The sequence below is a fragment of the Triturus cristatus genome, chromosome 4_2, assembly GCF_964204655.1.
Source record: "Triturus cristatus chromosome 4_2, aTriCri1.1, whole genome shotgun sequence".
NCBI classification, from domain to species: domain Eukaryota; kingdom Metazoa; phylum Chordata; class Amphibia; order Caudata; family Salamandridae; genus Triturus; species Triturus cristatus.
The window spans coordinates 317,617,070-317,630,990 of record NC_140586.1 but is presented as its reverse complement, the minus strand read 5'-3'; the positions used below and the strand labels follow the sequence as shown (position 1 = coordinate 317,630,990).

The 13,921-nt window shown below is 45.2% G+C and overlaps 1 protein-coding gene across 1 annotated transcript; it reads left to right on the top strand.

Moving 5' to 3' along the window:
- Window positions 1–828: 828 nt before the first annotated feature.
- On the top strand, window positions 829–8,322 carry LOC146833785 (uncharacterized). The gene is made up of 8 exons (XM_085599914.1): window positions 829–961; window positions 1,212–1,316; window positions 2,003–2,112; window positions 2,299–2,493; window positions 3,598–3,760; window positions 5,364–5,529; window positions 6,018–6,112; window positions 7,510–8,322. The coding sequence occupies exons 1-8, from the start codon at window positions 829–831 to the stop codon at window positions 7,593–7,595; spliced, it is 1,053 nt and encodes a 350-aa protein (XP_085456040.1). The 3' UTR covers window positions 7,596–8,322.
- Window positions 8,323–13,921: the final 5,599 nt, after the last annotated feature.

The following is a 13,921-nucleotide window of genomic DNA, read 5'->3' as shown; positions in this document are numbered from 1 at the left end:
TTGGGCCGGTCCTACCCTTCTGTTTTGCTGCTGTTTGGGCCACATGGGCGTGGCTACGACTCGCAGGTAACTTGTGATCTCTTAATCTTATTCTTTAGAATGTGTAAAAATGTATTTAGAAAAGTCCTAGGGATCAAGTGTCATGAAGCTTTTGAGTGGTTTAGATTCTCAGGCATACCAGTAGGGGCTGTGGGGGTGATGTGTACTTTTGGTTATTAGTTTAATTTCGAGTAGCCATGCATGCAGGTAGTTTCATGATGACATCACATGCAGTTCTTTGTTTGACTGGGGGGCCCTTGTATCCAGTGAGCTGAAGAAGTACCTGGGAGGGGTCATATGTGATGACTGGCAGGGGGAAGAAAAAGGGTTGGAGAGGAGTGCACCTGGTGGCCACTAGGAGGGGACTAATGACTTATGGAGCCATTAATGGGTCTGGATAAACTATTGACAAACTGTTGTAGATAATCCAGTTGTGGGAAGAACCAAGAGGTAATAATGCATTTGTTCAAATAACTGGTCATTTCCTGCACCCAGGGGCATATTTACCAGAATTTAATTTTCGCTTGTCTTCTGACACATGCGAGAAAACACTTTATACCGGGATAAGGTGCTCCGGTAAGTGTGTATCCCCAAATCAGGGCACACCTGTTCAGGATGGGGTGGAAGATACAGTTTTACACATCACCAGAAGCCAAAATCTAGTACCATGATTGGCTGTTGGATGAGTGAGGTGTTGGACAGTATATGGTCCTCCTCCATCTCTTGTCTCTGCTCCTGGCCATCTCCTGCCTTTTAAGGAAGAGCTCCTTCCTATGTTCTGTTTCATCCATGACTAACCATCTGCCCCCTCCTCCTCTTCCCTCTCCAGGTCCCCTGCTGAATATCCACGTCGCCAGTTATGGTGCATTCACTGTTGGTGCCGTCACCTTCCTGGTCATCAATGTCTTCCTGATGTCCTTGGGTAAGTCTCCCTGGATACCGATGTCCAGTCATCCCTCTGTTGAATACTGAGGCCCAGGTGCCCTGACAGACATCAGCTGCTTCTGGTTGTAGTGGGTACGGGACGGTGTCTGTCACTCGATGGTCCATATGCACAGTTCTGAGGCATCATAGTGTCCTCATCTAAAGACTTGAGCAACTGCGACGCCCGCTGACCTCTGAAATATGTCATTTCCCGTCTTTGACGCCATCTTTTTCTGCTTTTTCCATAGTCGCCTATGCCAACGTGGTGCTGGTGCTGCTCGCCCTGCTGATGGAGGCGGTGATTGTCTGTTTCCTGCTTTTCACCTTGGAATGCCTGCCTCTCCCGCTCGAGAGTAAGTGGACACCATCCACTGTGGGTTTCTCTTGTGTATTAATGCATGTCAGTGATCTCGAAATGGTTAATACACGCTAAACAGGCAACTTCTATTAAGTGCCATCACAAGTGCACGTGTAATGTGGTGGGGGCTAAAGGGGAGTGGTCTGTAGAAAGGACTGGAGGGTGCCTGACAAGCCTGTGCTTCTGAAGGGTTGTGAGGGGTGAAGCAGTCAGTTACGTGTCAGACTCTGCTAGCGTTGACATTTTTAATGCAAGTAGGGCCTGAATGGAGTCAGTAACAAACCTGACATGTGTCTGGTTCTTTGCTAGACCTCCCCATGTCTTAGTTTCTGTATCTGTCTCTCCACTCCTGCTTTAAAATCACCTTGTTATAATACGGAGAGTTGGGGTGAGCCCCAGAAGCCTAGGAACCAGGGCAATTAAGTATAAACCAAGACAGGGGTTCCTGTACTAGTTTAAATGTTTTACCACACATAATTTCATGCAGACAGAGGGTGAGGGAAAATTAATCTCTGTCTTATGTTTTGATTTTATTGTCTTGGGTGCATTTACCTTCTTGAAATCCATCCTGAAGGAACCCCTGTCTTGGTTTAACATTAACTTGATCCGCACAATCCTCTTTTTGTTATTGATACTATTGAATTTAATGTCTAATTTTCCTGTCTTTGTGTGTTTTTTCAGTCACAGTATTGTCCGTCTTCAGTGTCGTCTGTATCTACGGAGCAGTGGCATCTCTTGGAAACTGCATTTTCAGCAAGGACCTGATTCCCATGGGACTACCTCTCTTCAAGGTACCTTGAATCATACATGCAATATGTTACGATTACTATTCTTAAAATAATACTCAGTTCCGATAAATGTGTCTCTCAAATAACCAGTCCATATCTCAGCCCTCTAACTCTGGGATGTGCATGTGCTGCTCAAGGGCAGCTCTAGGTGGCGCTGTCTCACCCCTTGCCTGTTCTTTGTCCTTTTAGGAAACGAAGTCAGAGGAGAAAGTTGAGGCGTCCGACTCCTGCGTGTGCCCCGATTCCTATCGCACCAGCAGTCTAAGGACCATCGCCGACCTGCTGGACCAGGGCGGGGTGTGCGGGGTCCCCACAGACACGGTCTATGCCCTGGCGGCCTCCTGCAAACACCCCGAGGCCATCCAGAAGATTTACACCATCAAGGTGAGCACCGAGGAGCGGACTTCCGGCAGAATTCACCCCAGGCTGAGACAGATGCTCTGTCATTCAAGAATAAGGCACACCTTTTGCTAGAACAGTTAGATATCACCCAGTGGCTTGAGACACTGTCATGGAAACGTCAGGGTGAAACCAGTCTGCAGGGGTGTGATTACCAGGGTGATACCAGCCTGGAGTATGTATAGTTGGATATATTGTCATTTAAATGACAGGGTAAAAACATTCTGCAGGTGAGGGATTCCATGGTAATATCTGCCTAGAAAGTTCCAACTCCAAAACTTTTTTTAAAATAAAGGAAAGCAGCCAGGTTAAATGGTAGCTTGTCATGCTTTGCGAGGAGAGTGCGAGATGGGGGTGAAACTGGACATGTGGGTTGCAATCCACACGAGCCCTGGGTTAGGAGCAGAATAGCCCAGCGAGATGCTATCACATGCACAAGAAAGATACTAATGCCCCAAATTACACAGTGAGTCTGCATTCTCAGACTAGGATTGCATAGAACTCTGTGGCCAGTGTCTGTCTGCTGTAGGACTTTAGAAAGAGTAACAAAGAACAAGGGAACCCTGTGTGTCAAGCGGGACCGAGGGTAATAGTGTATTGCGGGAGACATAGGTCCCTACCAAACAACATAAGTGTAGAATCACAAAACTACAATTAGAGCTGTGTGGTACTTCCAAATGGAAAGGATTCTATTTATTCAAACATGCAGTAAAAAGGAACAATAACATTGACAGTCCAGTGGGTAATGTGACGGGTATGGAAATCAACAGATTTCCAGACCTCAGGCATTTGCATCAATATGTGACATTAGCGATACATTTTCAGAGCAGTCACAATGCCAAAAGACAACTCGTGCTCCACATAAATCATCATACATTAGGGGTCACAGTGTAAGTGTCATTAGAAGGCCATACAGGCTTTTAACTTGCACAATCTCTTGGCTACCACAGGAGACTTTTAGTTTATTTACAGAGGTGGTGTGACCGGGTCTAAAGTCACTTATGTATCACGTGATCCTGCACATAATGTCCTGACCTCCCCCTCTGTCTCTAAACCATTAATTTCTCCCTTTTCTTCCATTCTCTGCAGGACCGACCCCTGGAGAAGCCCATCTGTATCTGCATCTCCCACCTGGACCAGCTGCGGGCCGTGAGACCCCCATTCAGTCCTCTGCTTTGGGACTTCATGGGGAGCGTCTACCCTGGGGGTATCAGCTGCATTGTCCAGAAGGGGGAGTGGCTGAAGAGGATGGGTGAGTGTGACCTCTTCTGCATGGTCTGTTTCCTTCTCCAAAGAGGGGTGGGATGAGGATGGTAGAGGGGTGAGGGCTACAAATGCCCGAAGTTGTGCCTGGGGAAATTCAGGGATGTGTTCACTCCATGTACGTGCTGCTAGTCTAGACCATGCTTCTTCTCCCCCGCCCCCCAATGTGCACTGACTCCCATCTCATGAAGGAATTACTTGCACCTATCACTCCATTCAACCCCCAATGTCCATAGACCCCCTTCTTATGTAGCTATGGTATGTACATTTCAGGGTCTATTCACCCCTTAATGGCTACAGACCCCCATCTCACATAGCTATTGTATATACATATCAGATTTCATTCAGTCCCCCCTAATATATGCATGGCCCAGTTCATGCAGATATTACCTGCACATTCACCCCCTGATATCTACAGACCCCCGTCTCATGAGGGTATTACATGTATCATGGACCCCCTAATGTCTACAGACCCCCATCTCATGCAGGCATTGAATGTACATTCACCCTCCTGAAGTTTACAGACCCCCATCTCATATAGCTATTGCATGTGCATATCAGGGTCCAGTGACCCCCATTCTGTGTAGAGGCCCCTATCACATGGAGCTATTGCATAAACATATCAGGGTCAGGCCCCCCCTTAATGTGTAACGACCCCTATCTCATGCAGGTATTACATGCACATTCACCCCTAAAGCACACAGACCCCAGATCTCATGTACCCATTGCATGTACATATTATATATATTATGTATATATATGTGTGTGTGTGTATGGTGTATGTGTACATGTGTGTAAAACTGATAAAGAAATATATGTGACTCGCACAATTTCTGACTAAAACATTAATTAAACCCCACAGCAACGACAAAACAAAGAAAGGTTGCTTTTGGTATACTATGGCTGTATAAGATAAAATGTTTTGCGTGATGAGTCAGTGTATTTTTCAGTTGTGAAATAGTTCCTCGCGCAGACAGAATGATATGTCAAACAGCCATAAAATTATGTAAGACAGAAATACATTTCAGGCTGAAGTCTTTTTTAAAGAGTTGTTAACAATATGTATTGCAGACATCTGGCCTCTCAAGATATAACAAACAAATGTGTGGTTGACTTTCACAGTATTTTAATCAGCCTTGGTCCGTGCAGGTAACATCGATGGGGCGGTGGGGCCTCGTTGGGGGGGGGAGGTTTCGAGGGATGATGACGAGGGAAAATTATTTATTTATTTAATTTTCCCTTGCCATCGTCCTTCGAAACCCCTCCCCCCCCCCAATGCGGCCCCACCGCTGTTACCTGCACAGAGCATGGCTGTTTGTAATGCTTTAGTAGAACGTCTTTCATACTAAATGGACAATGTGTGCCCACTGCACAACTAGAGCAATCACATATTCAAGGACCCTAATTAATTCTTGATGTTCTGAGGCTATACCATTCAAACATCTGCTCAAATTAAGCACAACCAAATGAAGTCATCACTGTACAGCATCTCTGTTCATAATGCTGAGCAAATAAACACAGTCAAGCACAAATGCTCACTCACTCACATCTGACTTGTTGCTGATTCATTTTGTTATGTTCTCCTTCTGCAGGAGTTGGACCAGCTTATGACATTGTGGGCACCAAAGACTCCATCATGATCCGAGTGCCGGACCACACTATCTCTGCCCACCTGACCGACATGACCGGCCCTCTGGCCATCACTTCTGCCAATCCGAGTGGGGAGTGTGACAGCACCCACCATGACATGGTCATATCGTAAGTACTCATTCAGAACAGGGGCTGAAATCAGGAAAATGTTTGAGTGGGCCTTCTACGGAAGAGATGGTGCCTGGGGTTTGAGAGTTACTAGATGGCTACTAGGAGCTAAGGGCAGGGGCAAGGATTGTGGAGGTGCGTGAGCTGAAGATTCTGAAAGGTGAAAGGGAGAGTGTGGGACTATTGATGGGTGGTGAACTATTTTGAATGGTTTAGGTTTTTTTAAGCATATGACTAGACTGGTGCTACTAAAAGGTGAAAGGAGGGAAAAGGGTGTTGGTGATATCTCACGTATATGTTTTAATGTATTTGAGATGCTTGGCATAAGCCTAAATGTGGGTGCATTAAACACAGGTGTATTTGACCAGTTGAGCTTGAGGTCAGGTAGATGTTTATCATCCTCCTGCTTTCCCTTAATCCCCAGCACCTGAGCCTTTGTCAATTATTACTTTAAATGAGTGATTTTGTATTTCCTCTCTGTGTTTCAGGCGTCTACGGCACAAGCTGGAGGGGGTGCTGTGTGATGGGGACTCCTACGAGATGGTGGGCTCCACTGTGGTGAACTGTCTGAGGATAGACGAAGGTGGGTCTCAACCAATGCTTGTTTCCGTTTCATCTCTGTCCCCTGCTACTCCCAAAGTAGACTCGGGAGATTCTATTGATGTGAACAGGGGGCTCTGCTCACCCCACCCCACCCACCAAACATCTGCCATGAGATTTGGGGAAAACCAGTCCTGATCCAGTGTATTCCTGGTGTCCCAAGGCATACAGACGTACAAAACCCAAACTGAATTGACAGATGAAACACTAAAGGGGCCAGGATGAATGCGTAACAAAGAGATGCACGTTATCGAGCCTCTGAGGAAAACTCAAAGTGCTTGTTCAAAGTTTACAGGGATGCCACTGGAGGTTTCTTACCTCTGCCAAATCCTGACCCCTACTTTCAACTTTACAAGCATTTCTCTTTATCATTAGTCTGCCCTACTGGTGTACCATCTTGCATAATTTGTTTCACAAACTTTCGCTAAAATTACATGAACGGTGTGAAATGCAGTTCGCCTTTATCTTGCATGAAATTTTAATGGTAGTATATACCGCACATTAAAAAAGTCATGTTAGATACTGGCACAAGACTTAATCAGCGAAAAATGTCTCTTATGGAGACATTTAATGCTCAAAGTTATCTCCAGTGAAGAATAAATGATGCAAATTGCATAGTACTAATTTGTCATATTTAGTAATAGTGATTACAAATTCACTCTGACTTAGTCAGCACATGGACCCAGAGCCTCCCTCAGTAAGACAATATCCCCCAAGGTGGGCTCCTTTATTTTTCACCCAAACTCACATTATTGTTTCTCAGGGACAATCCCACCCTGCACAAGTTACCCAATGCCTGAAGGTTCTTACTCTGGTCCCATCTGAAAATAGAGACCTCAGACTCACAGATTCTGACATGCAGATTTATAAAATATTGACCATACACAAATATACACAAATATCTCTTTAAAGATCATTAGACCTGCTAAAAGTTCCTAATTCCAATGGGACTCACTTCCTATATTATTGGAATACAGAGTTAACTTACTATTCCATCTCCTGTCTGAGTTTATTGACCAAGTGCTTGAAAGCGAGTTTACTGCAGGTCGACATTTTTGCAGGGAGATAGTTGTGTGTGGAGGATATTTTGGCCTTGAAAGTTTTTGAGTCTGTGTTTTAGCAGTTTGTTGATTCCATGATATCCCACCCTGTCCCAGTCATTTAATGTCTCCTTGAGGGCGCACACCGCACACTTTCTCCAGTCAGTATATGCCACGTGAGAGGGCGGTTCCCTCCTGTACTCTGTCACCCATTGGTTCCTCTGGGGTCAATCCCCACCGTGCTCATTATGCTTGTCTCTTCTCCTCCCATTGCTGCTCACAGAGCTCACACCCGTCCAAGCTCGCTCAATCTCATGCTGTTGTGCTTCTTCCTTTCCAGGGATCCTGAGCATCGTGAGGGAGGGCTGCGTCCCCACCACCCATGTCATGCAGACGTTCAAGCGGGTGAAGAACGTGCAGGTGTGAGGCTACCACGCGCTACGACCAGTCTTGTTCTACTGGCCGCAGCAGCATCCATACAAGCCCTGAGCCACCTGCCATTTGCACTTTATTTGCCGGAAATGAAAGCATCACAATCTGAGGCCGGATATCCGCGTGGAGCCTGAGCTGAAGGGAAGACATTGCCAGAACAGACTTACAGACGGCAGTGGAGTCAGACATTCTTACAGACAGCTCACAATACTATTTGTCAGAATGCTTTAGTTGGATTGATATGCAGATGTTTCTACCCTTCACTCTCCAACAGGGCATTGACCTCAAAGTCAGTGCTTGGTGATGTGTACAGCGTCAGATTCTCGATTCCACACTCCTCAGGATGCACATGCACAGATCCAATGTATATATACTGTTGCATTCTGTTTGCGTTCTTTGCTTGAATATTATATTTTACCCTCTGTCCTTAAAGGAATTTTAATTTAATGCTGATACAGATGTTGATGACATATTCTATTTATTTTGTTACTCTGAGGATGTCTGGTCCTGTCGGACCTCTCATCAGGCTCGTGTGACAGAATACTGTCAGAGCCAGACATCCCATATTGTTACAACCAGAACTATTGACTTCACTGGATGGTGCTGGCCACCCAATCGAGAGGAGCTTCAAGAACCACTGATAGAAGATTTTGAGTCTTAGGGACCTACATATAGTATTTAACTTATTTAATATATTGGAGTTGGTATTTATTGAAATAAAATAGCCCTTAAAAAGAAACTGTCTTTTCTCTTTGCTGTCAGGGGGACCCTTACCATGAATCCTCCTGTGATGCAGCTGTGAAAGAAAGGTGTCATGTGTGTGTGAGTGTGTGTGTGCATTTATTGCGCAAAAGTCAGTGGTGTAAAACCATGAAGTTTGGAAAATATTTCATAGTTTTCATTGAAATATGGTGTTATCATCATAATCACAGCCCGAAAAAGCATTCTGCAGCAGAGCTTTACCACTGTCTAGACTACTAGATTTAGGCTCAATGGAAAACAAAAATATGTGTCATGGTTATCAAAACCAAGTGGCAAGAAAAGGCAAATTATGTAGCACATTCACTGAAAATATTATTTTTATCTATTTGAGGTAGAAAGAAAATTTTCTGTTGAAATTTGCAAATTATGTGTTAAATGTGATAAATTACGCAGTACACTCTGCAGCCACAGAATCATATAAATCCTAAACCCTTTATCGTTGCCCATTATTTTCGCTTTTGTGTCTGCCCACATACAAACACTCATGCACGTTCATTTGCTTCCTTATCCTGCTGTAAGCCCTAAGGCTTTCCTGCGAATCCCCCTCTACACTCAATTTCAAAATCATGCTCGATCTCAATTAGTCATATAAACTTCAATTGCATATGGTCACTATAGCAGCATATGCTTTTTCATATGATCTAGTTTAATCTGCGGTTTCAACACCCTTTCATTTCTCAAATCATATGACCTTGTTTAATCTGTTGTTTCCACCCCCTTTCATTTCTCAAATCCCCAAGTCACATTAAAGTGTTAAAACTTAAAGTCCCAACCCCTCCATTCATTGTTCATCATGCTACATTTGGTCATCCTCTGTTGATATAATTTAGTATTCTAATAGCACATCAGAAAGTGATATTTCAGCGACCTTGTTACTACCCTATATTTTAGTACCACAATCCTCATTTATGAGAACATCATGGTCTCGCCTTTCTCCCCTCCTTCTCTTACCATCTCATTTGACGTGATGCGGGTTTCCGTAATTACATCCAATTGCTCGAATAACCTGTGTCTCATTCAGATTCCTTAATAGGCTTTCAGTTAGGTTAACTCATTTCACCTGCAGTGGGGCCTTGAAACCTCCCAAATTCCACTTTAACGTGGGCACCATCTTAACCTGGCTTCCCGATCATTGCGCTTGCCTGATCTTAATTTATTTAATTCCTGCCTTATTATATGCAGATGATGCTGTGTTTCTGACTCAGATTTATGTGGGTCTCCGAAGTCTTTTAAATTCTTTCATTGATTTCATGGACTTCTTAGACCTTTCAATCAAGTTTTCTAAATCGCATACTATGATGATTGGCAGTAAGAAGTCCATTAGCCGCAAGTTCCACCGTAGGGGGGGCAGAACTTACCAAAGTTTCTACTTTTCCTTATTTGGGGGGCATTGTTTGATGAAAGAGGGTCAATGGTGGCTCAGAGAGCACTTAAAAAGAACATCCTGGCAAGGGCAGCGGGTGCCACTATGGACTCTGCTAAGAGTTTAGGGGCTAAACCGGTACCCGCCCTAATAAAGGTCTATAGAGAAAAACGTATCCCAATGGCCACCTACGGTTGTGATGTGTGGAGGAGATACAGAGATGTAAATGAACTGCAGGTGGCCGAGAACAAATTCCTGGGTAGACTTCTTGCTGTTCCCACCTGCACCCCCTCCTTTATGATACACGAAGAGCTTGGTCTGGGTTATATTTCTGATCTTATTGCAGTAGCACCACTAATGTGCTGGTTGAGAATTTGGTCAAGTCCCGTTTCTACTTTAAACCAACATCTTTTAGAGGATTGTATTGCACTTGAGGGGGCTTTGAGTATTCTCTGGCTAGGCTATGTCATGGAGCAGCCTAGGAGGATAGGCTTCCCTGAGCTGTTCATAAGCCCAAGGCCTCTACTCCGCAGTAATATGAGGGACATCAAAAACATGTTTCGGCCAGGCGCATGGGGATAAGGGAAAGTACCGAACTTGCCACACCCACAGTGGAACAATATTTAATGTTGAGCACAAGTCCACTAGGGCAGCCTTATTTGTTGTTATTAATAATGTCCACCACCGTTTCCTGCTGACCAGATTCAGATGTAATTTTATACACTGGTTTTAAGCTATTCCTAAGGGTCTCAAATAAAGCGTGTTAGAAATTCGACAAAGATGAGTGTAAGTGGGGAGCGTCCTGCAGATTTAAGCATGCCTGTGGATCATGCGGGCGTAACCACCCCACGATCCACTGCAGATGCAACACAGGGCCGGGGGCCAACAAAAAGAAGACAGGCGTCAAAAAATAAGGCACAGGCCCCGCTGAGCAGGGGCAAGGGGGCAGGGGGCGTAGGACAGACACTCCCCACCCCCATCAGGACAAGCAGACTACTGCAGCTGTTACAGGGGTACCGCAAAGCAAGTGAGAGACAGCTACTAGCAGAAGGTTTCACACAGGGTTTTCCAATACATTACAAAGGGCCGAAGGGGGCAGAGCCTGAACCTGAAGTCGGTGAGGGACAACCCCGGGGTGGCTAGGGAGAAAGTAGAGAAGGAAGTGCAGCTAGGACGGGTGGCCGGGGCCTTTCAATGCCCCCCCCCCCGCTGACAGACATGGTAGTCTCCCCGCTGGGGGTTGTTCCCAAAAAAGAGTCAGAGAAATTCCGGCTGATCCACCACCTCTCCCACCCAGAAGGGGAATCGGTCAATGATTGGTTGGACCAAGGTGAGTGCACATTGGCATACGCATCAGTTGACAATGCGGTGGACTTGATCAGGCAGGAGGGAAAGGGTGCCCTGATGGCTAAATCGGACATAGAATCAGCCTTCAAGCTACTGCCAGTTCACCCAGACAGCTACCATGTATTGGGTTTCAAGCTGGATGGCCAGTATTACTACGGCAGGTACCTACCCATGGGGTGCTCAATATCATGCGCACACTTTGAGGCGTTCAGTAGCTTCCTAGAATGGGAGCTGGGGGTGAGGGCCACAAAAGGTGGGAGGGTGCACTACTTAGACGACTTTCTGTTCATCGGGAAAGCAGGCACGAAGGAGTGCGACGACCTCCTAGACAAGTTTGTGCAGATGGCGCAGGAGTTAGGCATTACCCTGGCGCAGGACAAAACGGAAGGCCCAACAACAAAATTGTATTTTCTGGGAATTGAACTAGACTCGTAGCCGGGACATGCAGGCTGCCGCCAGATAAGGTAGCTGACTTGAGTGAATGCATAAAACAAATGAGACAGCAAAAGAAAGCAACGCTAAAGGAAGTGCAGCAATTGCTCGGAAAACTAAATTTCGCCACAACGGTGATTCCCGCGGGGCGCACGTTCGCCAAGCGGCTAGCCGGGCTAACCAGGGGCATGACACAGAAACACCACAGAGTCTGCATCACACAAGGTGTAAAGGAGGACCTGGCACAGTGGGACCGTTTTTTGGCAGATTTCAATGGCACCCTGTGTCAGGAGCACCAAATTAACTACAGTTACTGCACGGGAGCAGAAGGCGATAAGTCCCAATGCCCTTCTCAGAACTCCACCTGTTAGGTTCCTAAGTCCGTCGCAGGTAAGTTCCAAGGGGGGAAAAGGGATGGGACAGAGAAGAGACTGCTCCAAGATCTGCCTGTCACTTCGTTATTTCTTCTTCTTCTTTTTCTTCTTACAGGTCTATCAATTAGTTACATTTCAGTTAGGACTTACTTTAAGCAGGCAACAGATCTTGTCTACATTTTACTTTAATTTCTTATCTTACCAGAGTGTTTTGGGAGCTCGCTACTCTTCTGCTTCTCTTATTCTATTTAACCTGAATGAGAAGTCTTCACTCTATGCTCTTTCCTTCGTTTCTGGGTGATACTGCTCTGGACCGTTCTTACCCCTTAATATGAGAAAGAGAATACAATAAACATTGCATATCAGAGGTTATTCTACATACATAAACGTGAGTGCGTGTGTTCCCTTAATTCCTGTTACGTACTGGAAAGAAACGTGAGTGAGGAATTAACTGGGGTTCTGGATGTGCAAATGTGATCTGGAAATCTTCTTCCGTGGTGATGAGGTGTCGGATCTTTTCTTAGGCACCACTGTAGACTGTCATGGAAATCAACCGTCTTTCTAGCACTCTCGAACAATTACTGATATAGAGGTGCTAGAATAATCTATGTATTTCTTTTTCTATATTGGGAACTGTTTATGATTAGTAGTGCCCCGGTACTGAAGGAGATTAGTAATCTATACTTCTCAACTAACCTTCGTCGCCTTATAGAGGAATACACTTTTCCTGAAATACACGAAGGGAATTACAGTGCGTTAACTTGCTCTGGCCTATTCCCTAACAAGCTCTAAAGACCATTGCAAGTACTGGGGAGTAAGAGTTATTTCTGCTCTCTCCAACCATTGCTTGAAAAAGAACTGTTTTAGCTTCAGAGGGGTGACACGGCGCTAGAGCTAGTGCGCCCGCATCAGCCCTTGCTCCGGAGTTTACGAGGTTCCGATGAATGCCTCGAGTTATTTACCTTTACAACGCGGCGCTTGAAATGATGCGCCCGCGTTGAAGGACGTTTCCTGAATTAACTTTGTCTGGCGAAATGTGCAACTTGAATTTTACTGACGCGACGCTTGAGTGAATGCGCCCGCGTCGGTAACACCGCAAGTCTCAATGGTTTAATGCTCGCTTCCTTCTTTTCTTTTAGAATTTATTTATAATTTCTGTCACAAGTTATTCCTAATAGTTTTTATTTTGAAGAGGAAGGATTAACATATAAACCCTGACTGGACTTTTCACCTTCAATGAATTTTTATACTTTAAGTCTTTTATTTCACCAACCTGAAACTGCAGGGGAACTGTGAGGGTACCGACGAAACTAACCCCGCAATTTCCGCAAGCTACCCTAACTCTCTCACACGACGCAGGACATTCCGATGCTCTTCTCTCAGTTCAATCGGTGAAGTGCACAGTAGAATGTTGGTGAATTCTTCAACAGGTGTCAGAAGCCTGAAAGACTAGACTGCTGACCTCCGAGTGCTGCAGCAGCATGGGCATGTTGGCAGCCATCTTGGAGTTCCATCTACGCCAACAACCACTCCAGCTTAGAGGATAAAAAGGCTTTTGATCATCTTGTGAAGGAGAGATAGATGCCAGAGATGCGTTAACGGGAGGAAACCTCTTGTGGGTCCTGACAGTACCCCCTCCCAACGGGGTTTCCTCCAGACGCGGATTAGTAGGAAATTTTGCATGAAAAGCTTTGATTGAACGAGGGGCATGGACATCAGTACTCTTTTCCCAAGAGCGTTCATCTGGGCCATAACCCTGCCAGTCAATGAGATAGAACAATTCATTATGTATGAGTTTAGAATCTAAAATTCGTTTAACTACATACTCTGCCTCACCATTAACAATCAGAGGATCAGGAGGGGAGGTTCTGCGCAACCCTGGATGAATTGGTTTGAGGAGAGAAACATGGAAGACTGGATTAATTTTTGTAGTGTTAGGAAGAGATAGTTGGTAAGTGACTGGATTTATGATTTTCGCGATTGGATAAGGACCCATAAATCGAGGCTGAAATTTACGGGGACCTTTAAGTCGAAGATTTCTA